The sequence below is a fragment of the Saccopteryx leptura genome, chromosome 5 (genome assembly GCF_036850995.1).
Source record: "Saccopteryx leptura isolate mSacLep1 chromosome 5, mSacLep1_pri_phased_curated, whole genome shotgun sequence".
Classification (NCBI taxonomy): Eukaryota; Metazoa; Chordata; class Mammalia; order Chiroptera; family Emballonuridae; genus Saccopteryx; species Saccopteryx leptura.
In genome coordinates this window covers 142153300-142166835 of record NC_089507.1, presented here as the reverse complement: position 1 = coordinate 142166835, position 13536 = coordinate 142153300, and the positions used below count along the sequence as shown (strand labels likewise).

Genomic DNA, 13536 nt, shown 5'->3' with positions numbered 1-13536 from the left:
ACTGCAGTGGCAGGCAGAGGGGGGACTGCAGAGGTAGGCAGAGGGGGGACTGCAGTGGCAGGCAGAGGGGGGACTGCAGAGGCAGGCAGAGGGGGGACTGCAGAGGCAGGCAGAGGGGGGACTGCAGAGGCAGGCAGAGGGGGGACTGCAGTGGCAGGCAGAGGGGGGACTGCAGAGGCAGGCAGAGGGGGACTGCAGTGGCAGGCAGAGGGGACTGCAGTGGCAGGCGCGGGGACTGCAGTGGCAGGCAGAGAGGGGACTGCAGAGGCAGGCAGAGGGGGGACTACAGTGGCAGGCAGAGGGGGGGACTGCAGTGGCAGGCGCGGGGACTGCACCAGCACATGGAGGACTGCAGTGGCAGGCGCGGGGACTGCACCAGCACATGGAGGACTGCAGTGGCAGGCGCGGGGACTGCACCAGCACATGGAGGACTGCAGTGGCAGGCGCGGGGACTGCAGAGGCAGGCAGAGGGGGGAGCCCTGGGTGCTGCAGAGGTGTCCTCTCTAGAGGCCAATGGCCAGGGCACGCCACCAAGACAAACGGGATGAGGCAGCCACACCTCTCAATGGGCAGGCCTTAAATTCGGCTCACAAAGGCAGAACACTCACGACCCCCAGAAGGGGCCCTAGATGCCCGTTGCCTCATGTCTAACAGATGGAGCTCAGGGAAGCACACACACTTCAACCACGGGCTCAGCTGGAGCCCCACGTGCTGGCGAGGGCACAGGCACACCTTCTTGGGCAGATGGATCCCCTGAATGCTCTTGATGCCTGGAGGACCGGCCGAGTGAACATGGGCACCGATGGGCAGGTGCTGGGGCTGCTGAAGGGAGCCCTTGGTCAGCGTCACCTTGCGGGCCGGCTGGTGTCTCACTTCTGGGGGCTGGGGGAGACGCTGTGGCTGGCCCTCGGGGTGCAAGAAGCTATCACTCTCCCCTCCCTGCTGAGAGGAACAAGGAAGTGCAGGTCAGTACCTATGCAGCCCACAAACCTCCCCAGCCTCGGTCAGTGCAACCAGGACACAAAGCCACCAGCCCCACTCATTCACTAGGAAGTGGGCTCCGCCACAGGTCACCTCTACATTCCTGTCACACACAGCAGTGCGGTTAAAGATAAGTTTAAATATCTTTCACTTCCTCCAAAACAGGTAAGGGGGGAAAAAAAAAAGTTTGGCCTATCTTACACCAAACCAGAATTTTTTTTTTTTTGCTTTTTTCACAAACAATTATTTTTTAATGTACTTTTAGTGCAGTTTTACTTAAATATAAAGGCACTACTTGAATTAAAAAAGCTTATGGAGTAATTTTTATCAGCTTAATCATGGCCAAAGCTGTGGTCTGTGGCCACCAACATCAGCAGGACAAATTTATTTATAACAAATGATTAAATGCACAAATAAAAAGCCCTATTGATACTGTCAGGGCATCCTGCAATTTGACAGATCAGATCTTATTTTCATTCTTGGAGCCCGTGAAGAAGTGATACCGCCGACTTGCATTCACTAGTGAGCAAACTGATTAATCCCTCTCTATAGAAATCTCAACTCTTGATTACACCTATCAGATGCTAAGCAGCATTATTCTAGAGTGACAATACTTTGACAAATTCCCCAACCATTTTCCTCGCCTTTGTGGCCCTGCTAGCTTGTATTAACCCTGATGAAAAATTAATTTTCCTTATCTTCTTTCTAAACCCCAAAATCCAAATCCGCCAAACTGGCAACTCTTTCTGTAAAGGTATTATGAAAATCTCTTAAAAGATTAATTGCATGTCTTCAGGTGACATTAAATTAATTTCTGTACTCATGACAGACATTTGATACTCCGTACTGAGAGGACAGATAACATTGTCAGGACACACAGAAGGACAGTGGTTGGGGTCCCAGGGTGGCCTCTTGTGAATTCTCCCTCCGATAAGGCTCCTTCACTGTCATGGCATGTCTGCGGGGCTCCCAGCCCCCAGACCGCTCTGCACAGGTTCCCATTAACCACAACAATGCTGGGCCTTGCCCTATAATCTTCAGAAAGCTCACTCAGAATCAACCACAAACAATATGCACGCTGCACGAAGTTCCTGCTATACAAACAGCTCTCAGGCTCCGCTCTGTCTCTGGAGGAGAGCAGGTGAGAGAATTAGCACGCTGACATGCATATCCAGGGTCCTCGGTCAGTCCCCTAAGTGAAGCTGCACTGTGCAGTGAGGACACTCCCGTCCACAGTGCTCCCCTGTTCTCTGACCTGTGGGCACGCAGATGTGTCAGCAACGTCCGTCAGGGTGCTGCCTACAGAATTTCAGGAATGGTCCACACGGCAGAGCAAGGACATAATGCACAGCAAGGGGCAGGACAGACAGGCCTCGTGTGCTGGGCTCCCTGGAGGAGAGCTCGATGGGCACGCACTGGGTTTGACAGCAGGTGACAACATGCAGACACTCAAGGGCTCTCTCTCAACACTCCCTTTCTGAGATTTGTCAGGTTTGGCGAAGTCTTTAAGGAGCAAAATTCACCGGCCTTCAGAGAAACAAAGCGAAGCCCTGAGCTGCTGAGAGAATCAGATCGGGGCCCCCATGCCTGCTGCACCTATCTCGGGCTGAGAGGGTGCAGGCCTCTGGCTGCAGGGCCGTGTGCTTAGGCACTTCCAGCAAGAGCCCCCTGCAGAGGCTCAGCCCCTGGTTGAGAGCAGCAGGCAGCAAGGTGGGAGTCGGGCTTTCACATCCTGAGGGACTCCCCACCTGTCCCTGTCCATCCCCCCCCCAATGCCAGGGCAGTGTCTTCCCCTCGGTTTCCCTCGCCAGCTGGTCTTCCCTTCACAGTCTGTCCTCCACCACCTCATGTCCGACTGCCTTCTCCCAGCACGGCCTTGCCTCAGCTAGGTAACTGGCCGTGGCTCCCTGCCACAGGACCTTTGCATGTGTCCTTCTCCTTCTCCCCAGAAGGTGCTCCTCCTTCCCCTTGCCTCCCTCACCCAGTCATCGCCTCCTCTCCACTCAAGTCACTTCTTCAGGTCTCCCTACCACACTCCTACAACATCTGCTGTCTGCTCTGACCTGCAACAGTGATGTACCGGAGCCTGCATAGCACCTGGTTTGCAAGGAGCTGCCCTGCCCTGCAGCTGCGCACAGAACTCCTCTACCCCAAGTCAGGCCTGCTGGGACACTCTGAACCAGATGCCCCCCTCACACACGCTGGCACCATGTAGACACACCCATCAGTAACGAGTTCTAAGTGAAGGACGCAGAGGTTCCAGAGACTCGGTGATCTTGTCCACTTACCCCGCTAGACAACTTAATGACCCTGACTTTGGAGCTGATGTGTGGCCCATCTCCGCTGCCACTGTTGGCCCGGTGCATGACAGTCCTTTTGGCACCGGGCTTGGCGTCTGGGGGCCGGCCCTGGAGGGATGTCACTCGGGCAGCCTGTGCCAGGGGCGGTGCGTCCCCATCCACAGGCTGTACCTGCAGGACTTTGTGTCTCAAGTGCTTCAGGGGCCGCACCGGCTGCCCCGGGTACTGCAAGTGGACACCGGACGGCATGAAGTTGGACGCTTTGGGCTGAAGATTTGAAAGCGTGACCTCTTGGTTTTTCACGAGAAGTCTGTTTTTCACGTTCTGTCGGACCTGGGCCCCAGGGAAGGGTAACAGGGGGTTTCCATTGGTGGGCGATGGTGACACAGGCAGCTCATCCCGCTCGGCGGGGGCCACAGAGGTACAGAGCTGCTGCTGCTGCTGCTGCTGCTGCTGCGCCAGCCGCTCCAGCAGCTCCTTCTTCCGGGCTCCAGCCTGCTGCTGCCGCCGCAGCTCCTTCTGCTTCAGGATCTCCTCACGCAGGCGCTTCTGCTCCTCGATCTTCAGCCGGTACAGCCGGGTCTCCTCGTCCTCCTCGGGGAGCTGCAACACACAACACGCGCGAGCTCGCCAGCACCCAGCAGACACCGCACCTGGGCTCCACAGACTCACAACACACAAAATGCAAACCCCCTTTCAGTCAAAATTGAAAAGACACTCTTCACAATCTGCTTACAGACTTGAAGTATAACTCCTCCCTTTGGGGAGGGAAAAACCTGCACAGCTAAAGCTAATTTGGAAAATCTTATCAGAATATTAAGAATGAAAGAATGTACATTTCCCTTCATTTACAAGTTTGAACCCAATTAAACCATTCACTGAAGATATCGAAGTCCGTGTTGAATGAAAACAGCTCGGCAGGGGCCCTGTCACACAGGTTTTATCTGGCTCTTCTCTGACGAACCCACAAAAGGTGGGTATAAATGACCTGAAAGGGCCTGATTAGAACTATTGATTTTTCGTACAGAATTTCAGCCAGATCTCAAACTCATTTGTCACAGAATAATTGGTTGTAATGAACAGCACAAGTCAATCTCTCTGACCTTGAACTCATGCACTTGCCTCAGAATCAAAATGCTGCCCACAGCAGCCTTGGAATATTAATGGTATGTGCAGAAAGCCTGAGTGTGCAGCCCCAAACCATTCTAAAATCTCACACAAGTCCAGGAACTTCCACCAATGCCACGCAGGGAGAAAAGTTTATTAAAAGTTAAGCATTTGGGCCCTGGCCAGTTGGCTCAGCAGTAGAGCACTGGCCTGGTGTGTAGATGTCCTGGGTTCAATTCTTGGCCAGGGCACACAGGAGAAGCGCCCATCTGCTTTCCCCCTCTCCCCCCTCTCCCTTCTGTCTATCTCTCTTCCCCTCCCACAGCCAAGGCTCCACTTGAGCAAGCTGGTCCTGAGCGCTGAGGATGGCTCCATGGCCTCCACCTTAGGTACTAAGAAGAGCTCAGTTGCTGAGCAATGAAGCAACACCCCAGATGGGCAGAGCATCACCCCCTAGTGGGCTTGCTGGGTGGATCCCAGTCGGGGCCCATGCAGGGGTCTGTCTCTCTGCCTCCCTGCTTCTTCTCACTTAAGGGAAAAAAAAAGTTAAGCATTTGTTAAAAATTGAAATAATTTTCTTTAAAGTATCATACTCAATCCACAGACCCTACACAAAAGAATGTAACAGGATTTATTACACCTAGAGCTCAGCCATAACAAACACATCTTAAGAATTAGGAACTAAGACCAAAATGTAGCTGAAGACTCCACTGGGGCCTCCAAGACCGTGCCCCTGACCAACAGGACAGAACCAGGCCCTCATCTCAGAAGCAATTCTGACCAAGTTGGCTACCTAACTGATGTCTAGGCCAGGTGTGATGCAGCACGTCTGAAGGGTAAGAAGTGGACAGCACCCAAAAGGCTCAGCGGCAGGACACTAGGGGAGGAGCCGGCGGCTGGGAGCAGGAACTGCCAAGGGCCTGCTGCTCCAGACGTAGGAGGTCACTTAGATTCTGTTGTTACAAAAGTGCATGTAAGTTAATTTTTCTGAAGCAGATCAGTTTACAGTATGAGTGAAAGCTGGCTATGTAAACTAAAAGCAAAGATAAAAATTTTAGCAAAGAATTCTTTTCAGAAACTGCCCCAATCATCTATAAATCTATATTTTTTAATATATCTTCTAAAACCAAAAGTCATCCTTTTAAGTAAGATCTTATTTTAAATGTCAATTCAAAGTTTTGACTTTATATTAACACTTCTGATTAGTAACATTCCACAACTATTACCACAATTTAATACAAGAAAATATCCAAATTCAACTGATGGAAAGATAAAATCAGTGTCAAAGTGGGTGTTCTGTAATAAGGAAACCATGACTTGCCTATATTTTTATTAAAGAAAATGCCTCCTGCCATTCGTGACATCGTATGTGAGTTTTATCGATTCCATGCCGCAGGCACATACGCTCGGTGGTTAAGGAAATCAAGGTTGTGAGAAGTCACGGTGCTGGCAAAGGTGGGTTACACCAAGGGTGTGCTTATCTTGAACTACAGTGGACACCCATTCTGCATTAGACCTGTGGCTGACAGACACCACCCCACCCCCATCCGCATCTGGGCCCTAGCCACAGCCCCGGACCAAATCTCAATTCCCAGGAGCATGAGACAAGCACCACCATTCCTTTCCCAGGGTGGTGCTGGCCTCAAGGGCTTCGTCCCAGACACAGTTGTACTAACACTAAACAAGAACTAATTAGAAAGTGTGTGACCAATACTGTTCTGATACTGGGTCGCCCCCTATGCAAAAAAACAACCAAGTGGTCAAAATTCAATCAAGTTGTAAATAAGATCTCAATTGGAAACTGTGTCACATAACGACTTGCATTTACTATTTATTCTTACAACACTTTTACCTATTTAAAATTCAGCGATAATGTATGTAACAATTCAAAATAACCTCCCTCCAAAATTTTAAAGGCCAAAAGTAAAGTGGCCCCACTACGTTCTAGTCGTGGGGTGTAAAACAAGAGGGAGCCACAGAAACATGACAGAACGTATCACAAACAGCTCACCATGGCCTACACGTCCAGCCCAGCTCCTAATTTTGACATGAGGTTTTACTCTAACACCACCATTCCTGTGGATTAAAAAACTGTCTAGAACTGCTTTTGTGCTAAAAATGCAGTTATCATGAGAAGCAGCCTAGACCATCGATCTGAAACATTTATTGTCTAGGCCTGTACAGACCAGCTTGCCAAGCTCACCATGTACAGCTAGCTCTACAGCACACGGCTGTGACTGCGCAGGGACACAAGCCCACCGGACAGGAAACCGGTTCTCCGTGTGCAGGGTTTAAGCGTGACCATGAGGCTGAAGAGAAGCAATGGGAAGATCTGGTGACGCACTCGCTGGACCAGAGTGAACCGAGGGGCACAAGTGGATTATAAGACTTCCTATTTGAGATCAAATAGTACTTTTAATAACAAAGTCCTACCTCTGGTTCTGTTTTTGCTTCTTCTTTAGGCTGGCCCTCTGGGCTCATGGGCTTGCCCTTGGCATCCACTTTCCCCTGTGTGGCCCTGGACCCCGGCCTTGTAGGCGGGGACGTGCTGCCCGTCGGCTTCCCATGGGCTGCAGGCGTGGAGACGCAGCGACTGTTACTCAGCTCCATGACATGTGCGGGCGCTATTGGTAACTCACGCAAGTTACTGTTTCTTGGTGCAGTGGGCTGCAGCTGTTGCATCGGCCGTTTGCTGATGTTCTGGGAGGCCGTGTTCTGTAGCAAGTAGAAGAAAGTGCAAATGAGTACAGGACACTTGGGAGAAGAACTACAGAAGACACACCGTCAGGTTATCAGATACAAATATTTAAAACCCACTCTAACCAGTAAGTGACTTCTCTTTCAGGGGCAGAGACTCCTTCCCTTTGTCAATGCATTTGTTTGTGCTCAGTGCAGAAGCACACCCTGCTGCTAAGGACTGGGACCCCTAAGGGGACAAACTGCCCAGACAGGCATGCAGCTGGGGCGTGAGTCTGGGAACACAGCCAACAAAGAGCTCCACGTGCACAAGGAGTCAGCAGCACCCCTTTTACTGGGTCCCTGAATTTACAGCGGAACAGGCAAAACTTCGAGCATTACAGCAGTGTCCCTAGAGGAGAAAGAGGACTACAAGCTTTAGCTGAGAGAAAACACTTGGTCAGGCTCATCCTGAGACTCTTACAGAGACCTAGCACCTGGGCAAGTTTACAGACAGCAAGTCAGCCGTCTGTAAACTGATGGCCGACGGCAAGTCAGCAATCAGTCTCTTGCTGGAGTCAATGTGCAAGGTCACAGGCCAGGTAGGCGGCCTGCCACTGCGCTAACAAAAGGAAACCAAGTTACAAACCACCTTCATCCCAAATCTGGATATCCTTTCTTATTTCTTACACTATTTTAGTCTCAATACTACTTTAAGAAAGAAAGATGCAGGTACAAGAAAATTTGACAAGTAGCTAAGTGACATGCTTAAAGTTCAAGGTCATAAGGGACAATACTGAAAGAAATGGCTGACCAGCCACCTTCTTGCCAAGAACTCCAGCCATCTGTCTAATGGAGACAGGCAGGAACAGACTCAACAATGCAGTCATGGTGACCGCTGTCTTCCATGTCTAAAGCAACGCATTCCCCAGTTTCTTTCTGAGCAGGAACCACCACTCATGTGCTGATGGTCCCCAAGAGCAGGGCCTCCCAATAAACGCATGTCAGAACATGAGCCCCGCAAAGGCAGGAACCTGCCTGTGGCTCACGGCTGCGTGTCCAGGACCAGAGGAGTGCCCAGCGACAGGGACATTCAGTGCTTTTCTCCTGAATCCACTCAGTCACTCACTCAGCCCGAGGAGACAGTGACCATCTGTGCGTCAGAAAGTAAGCCACTGACAAAGGGAGGGTGACCGTCACCAGAAACTATTTTCTGTTCATTTCTAATACCATCACTATAGGATGATATTAGGAAACCAAAAGTAAGATGCTGAATGAAGCAAACAGCATGAACAGTCTTTCAGGCACAAAAGAGATACTATTAATTTCTGTAGCCAAGAAAACCAATTTCCTAAGCAGTTTCTAAACATACACTCGCTGCAGAAAAATGCACTACATGCGTTTCGTTAGTTAAAACAGAACCGGAAACAACTCTGGTTGCTGAGCTCTGCCCGAGTCCCGTGGCCTGAGGCACAGCGGACACTCACATGCCTCAACCCCGGGCGCTGGGGGCACTGCATCCGACTGTTGTTCTGCGGGGGCGGAGCCGCCTGCACGTGAGGCCGGAACTGGGGCTGTGCCATGGGCATCAGAGGCGGAGGGGGCACGGACAGGTGGTGCTGGTGCTGATGCTGCTGGAGTGTGGGCTGGTGCGGCGGCTGCGGCGGCGGCGGCTGGGGGGGCGGCTGCGGCGGCGGCTGGTGTGGAGGGGGCAGTGGAGGGTGCAGAGGCCCCTTACGTGACAGAGGAAGAGAAACAGTTCATAAACGCACCGACTGCTCGTGTTCCGACTCAGCCATTCCCTTGAACACCCCACCCCAGAAAGATACCTGAAATAATCCAAATTCCACTTCAGATTTGATCATGAAGGTAATGTTATCTTCCCTGAGTCCTTTTCATCCCAAAATCCCAAGGGTCTGTCCTAAGGAAACCGCTCAGGATGCAAACGCACCCTCCTGATGCGCCTGCGCACAGGCCTCCACACAGAGAGACCAAGACCCTCCCCCGGGCTCGCTGCAGAGAGGCCTGAGACACGGAGGCGCCCAGGCCCAGAGTGACTGTTTCAAACATCAGGGCTATTTCGTTTCCTCTCTCTATACTTCTCTCTACTCGGATGGTTCTGCAAGTAAGATGCAGTACTTTACTTGTTTTTTAATGAAAAGAAATAAAACCACTTTATCCACTTGATCACCACCACCACCCCACGATCTCCATTTTCCTCTTTCCACTTGAGATGCATATCCTCTGTGTTCCTAAACAGCTGACTCAAGCACTGCATGTTATCTGTTTGACAGGAGGCCTCAAGGGTGAGGACAGCATGCCGGCCAAGGAGAGGCCATGACACCGCCCACCAGCAGAGGGCGCAATGCATCCAGGAGGAGGACAGCAATGGGACCTCCACATGTTGAGGAGCTCCATCTGACAAAGAACTTGATCTCCATTGTGAACGCTGCACGTCTTCCAGTGATAAGCAAGGTGTCATCAGAACATGCCCTAACCATATCAGGAGTACAGCCACTAGTACAAGTTAAACATTTTAACACTGGATTGTTTCATTTCCCCAAAATTGACAATGACCTTTCCAATCTCTCCTATGATTAAGGAGGTAAGACTGTCAAGGGAGCTGTATGTCGTAACCAGTACATTTAAGGTGAATAGCCCTGTCCCTGAAATAGCCTCCACATCAAAGCAGACCCAGAACAGAGTGTGGAACCCCATCTCCCGAAGAGCAACCCCTGAGTTGCGGCCCCACCCCGCGTACCTGCAGGCTGGGCTGCGCATGTGCCGGCAGGAACGGCTGCCCAGGGCCCGGCAGGAAGGGCTGGCGGGGAGGAAGGAAGGGTCGTGTGGCAGCAGCGCCCGGCTGGCTGAAGTGCAGAAGGCCCACAGGACCGGGCGGCTGCAGGGTGGGCCTCACAGGCCTCTCTCTGGGGAACACAGGCTGCTGGCCTTGCTGGCTGAACGCCGGTCCAGGCTGAGAGAAGGGTAAGGGGCTGGGCGCAGGCACAGGATGCGCACTGCTAAGCAGTGTGGGCGGCGGTGGCGGAGGCGGGGGGCTCCGCTGGTCCAGGAAGAGATGACTCGGGAAGCGCGGGTCACCTGAGACTGAAAAGGAACCAGGTGTCAGCCACGGGCTGCACAGACGCACTTGCAGAAAAGCCGGGGGTGCCCTGACTTCCTAAGTCATGGCAGCTTGCAAATGCTTGAAAGGAATCCTAGATGTTCCCTCCTCTCCACGGCTTCGTTTGTCACTTTCTGTAACTGGTTCCCTCCTTTGAGTGAGACTTGCACATGTCAGGTACCAATCCTGCCTAATTTCACGTAGCACCAGAAATGACAGGCAGCAGTGCCAGGGCACAGAACCCAGACACCCCGCACAAAAACCTCACAACGGAAGTTCGTCAGCGTAAAGCATCAGTGCATCCCGGCGCCACCCACCACCGCTCTGCACAGTCCTCCGCACGTCCTTTACCTCCTAAGAAGAAGGGGTCTCGCTCCTGGGGAGGGGGTGGTGCTCTCCACTGGTCCTGCAGAGGGAGCCTTGGGGGCTGGCTAAAATTATTGGGAACAGGTCCAGGGGTGTGCTGTGGGAATTCTGGAGGGCCCTAAGGAACAAGAAAGGAAAAGATGAAAGGCAGGAATACTAATCTGTACATATCCCAAATTCTCCCTGAAAACACCAAGTAACCCTACAGCCCCATTCCCCCAAGTACACAACTAGACATGTTACAAAGTCAATGACTCCCGCCATATCAGTCAAACATCAAAATGCAGCATCTAAAATTTAATCCCGTGTTTTAATATGTCTACTGCACCACAAGAATATTAAGCTTACTGAAATCCATGCAATTATTGACCTTCCTGCCCATTAATCCGAAAGACTAAATGTCTAATTTCGACATTCCAGACATGTATCTTCTCAAACACGCTCTTCTTGGCTACCTTTTTAACACAACCATAAGCTACAGCTATGAAGCTGCTTTACTTCAAAAGAAAAATAGAATTTATACTGTAACAAAAATCAGCAATCTCTGACAAAACGGGAAAATGTGAAATGTTTAAGAAAGCACGTTACTACGAAAAAAGTATTAACATAGTTGGATTCCAGTGGATAAAAAAAACCTCTAAACTCTTAATAGATTAACACTTTTTTGGAGCTAAATGTTAGTTATTCGTAGGAATAAAACTAAAATTACCTCATTCTTCAGTTGGCCTTTCAAGAATTCAAAGGTTTATAAAAACAGGCATTTGCTTAAGAAAGCCTCACGGTTTCAGAGGCATTTCAAAGAGGCCTCACAATTTTTTCCCGTTCTCCAGAAAGAATTTATACACATCATCAAAATAATTTTAATTTAAAAACAACTTGCTCCTTGAAACTCAGCCATTATTTCTCAACTTTTTAAAATCACAATCCTTTCTCCCAAAATTCTGTTTTCTCGGTCATTTTACTACTAATACAATTAGCTGTTCCCTCTAAATATGGCATCATTTTATAGTACTGAAAATGCTTCTGCAAACTGTAGACATTGGCCTTCCTTCTCCTTAGGGTGTGCTCTGCCCTTGGCAGTGTAAGAACAATGCAAAATGAACACCAGTATAACAGAACCCCATGAAACCCTTGGCTACATGACAAAGAAATCACATTTAAGCACAAATATTATTACATCATCATGAAAGCAGATACTAGGTACTTACTGAAATATATGGTACAGAAAGCCAAGATTAAATTGTTCCTCTTTGTTGCTTTAGGAGAAATCAAGGAAAACCTCATCATACCAATGTCTGACATCACTCACAGACTGTCACTACTCAGCTCTAGATTAAAGGCATCGATGAAGATACTACCAAAGCAGGAGACATCGGTCTCCAAGAAGTGTAAGATTCATGAGAACACATAGAGCAGCGGTTCTCAACCTGTGTATGTATTTCCGATGGCTTTAGGCGACTCCTGTGTTTTGGTCGTTCAACCCCCGCCGGGGTCGCGACCCACAGGTTGAGAACCGCTGACATAGAGCATGCAGTCACATTACATTAGGAGGGCTCTCTACTCCTAATAAATGCATGCATTTCTCATGTCAATCTGAGCTTTCACTGATACAAGCCTTCGCACGGATCTTCTTCAACATCTAACATTATACCCTGGTAATACTGCCAGAAAACCACTATGGCAGCACGGCCACTGCACACGGTCACTTATGGAAGGTGCTCTAGGAGCACTGGCCTTCTCTTCGCCACTGCCACATTCTTGCCTCCTGTTCTCGGAATGTTCCGACTCCGTGTGAAGTCAGCGAAGTAGGCACCGTGCATCTGCAAGGACCTTAGCCGGGGACCCAGACAGAGCATGTGTGTTGATGAAGGATGGACTTATAAAACACAGGATTAGTATTCTATCTTTAGTTTCATGTATCTTTTTCTTCACATATACATGTATCACAAAACATTTCAAAATCATCTGTAAAATTTCCTGACAATAAATTAGCAATCAAGGTCCTGTTATTATTTCAAACAAATGTTGACACCGTTTTTCTTGGAGTGGCACATAACATAAAGTTAAAAGTTGCCTGCCCTCTGGTTTGCACCACGATGTGACTGGTCACCAGGTCTCCCAGTCACCAGGTCTCCAAACTTGCACTGTGACTACAAATCAGCAATGCTCAGTCCCAGTAAAACCTGCTGACACTTAAACAGCTGTTTCCAACTATTTTGATGTACGCTTGCCTGTCCTTCTTCAGGATGAGAGGACACCAGAAGAGTGTCAAACAGGCTAAGTACAGAAGGGACAGGGTAAAACTCATTAAAACAATGTAGTGAGAAACACAAAATCCACAGGCCCAGAGCATGCTACTGGAGTGACGGCAGCAGCTCACATAGGTGCTGCTGTGAGTGCCAGCAGAAGTCATCGAAATTCAAATCTAGTAAAAATTTTTAAAAAGGTCTTTTTCATGAAGTATTGGCCTACAAATCAGTAAAATACTAACACCTACCAGAAAATAAATGACAAAACGTTCTCAGCCTTTAAAGAGATACATGAGAGCTGTCCCTAAACACTTGATTGTGGCCAATTCTAAGTAGACGCATGGTGGTCTGAACAGGAGATGGGTGTGGGGGTGGGGGAAGTCTCAGCAATGCAATGGCGTATGTGAAAAGCCCCTCGGTACAAAGTGGCCCATCAGCAGGGCACTGCTGCCGTGAGATGGTCCAGGGAACTGGCCTGAGAGCCTCGGTGCAGCACTAACCCTTGCAACACTGGGTCTCTGCAGGCTCTTAGGATCGTACAGCAAGTTCAGCCACCCGCTTACTACTTCTGGTCCTACTTTTCATTTAAAAACTAGGAGCTAAGGTGTGGTGAAGTATCACAGGTAAAAAGCACTGGGCTACAACATCATCAGCTGTATCTGTATTGGTCACTAGTACTCGACGAGTTGTGATTTTCCTCAGATACCCGGAAGCGGTTCCTAATGGTCTGTCTTGA

At 49.9% G+C, this 13536-nt stretch overlaps 1 protein-coding gene across 3 annotated transcripts in view; it reads right to left on the bottom strand.

Annotated features, from left to right (window-relative positions):
* The window catches only part of RBM33 (RNA binding motif protein 33), an 86782-nt gene that overhangs the window by 10551 nt on the left and 62695 nt on the right, over positions 1–13536 (bottom strand). For 2 of the 3 annotated variants that reach the window (XM_066385589.1, XM_066385587.1), the window contains 6 exons: positions 10537–10669; positions 9826–10169; positions 8552–8797; positions 6822–7103; positions 3270–3884; positions 733–942 (listed from right to left, as the gene is read on the bottom strand). In XM_066385589.1, the coding sequence (XP_066241686.1) occupies positions 733–942; positions 3270–3884; positions 6822–7103; positions 8552–8797; positions 9826–10169; positions 10537–10669 (1830 nt within the window). The remainder of the gene's footprint in view (positions 1–732; positions 943–3269; positions 3885–6821; positions 7104–8551; positions 8798–9825; positions 10170–10536; positions 10670–13536) is intronic. The other variant, XM_066385590.1, reaches the window with a different exon arrangement.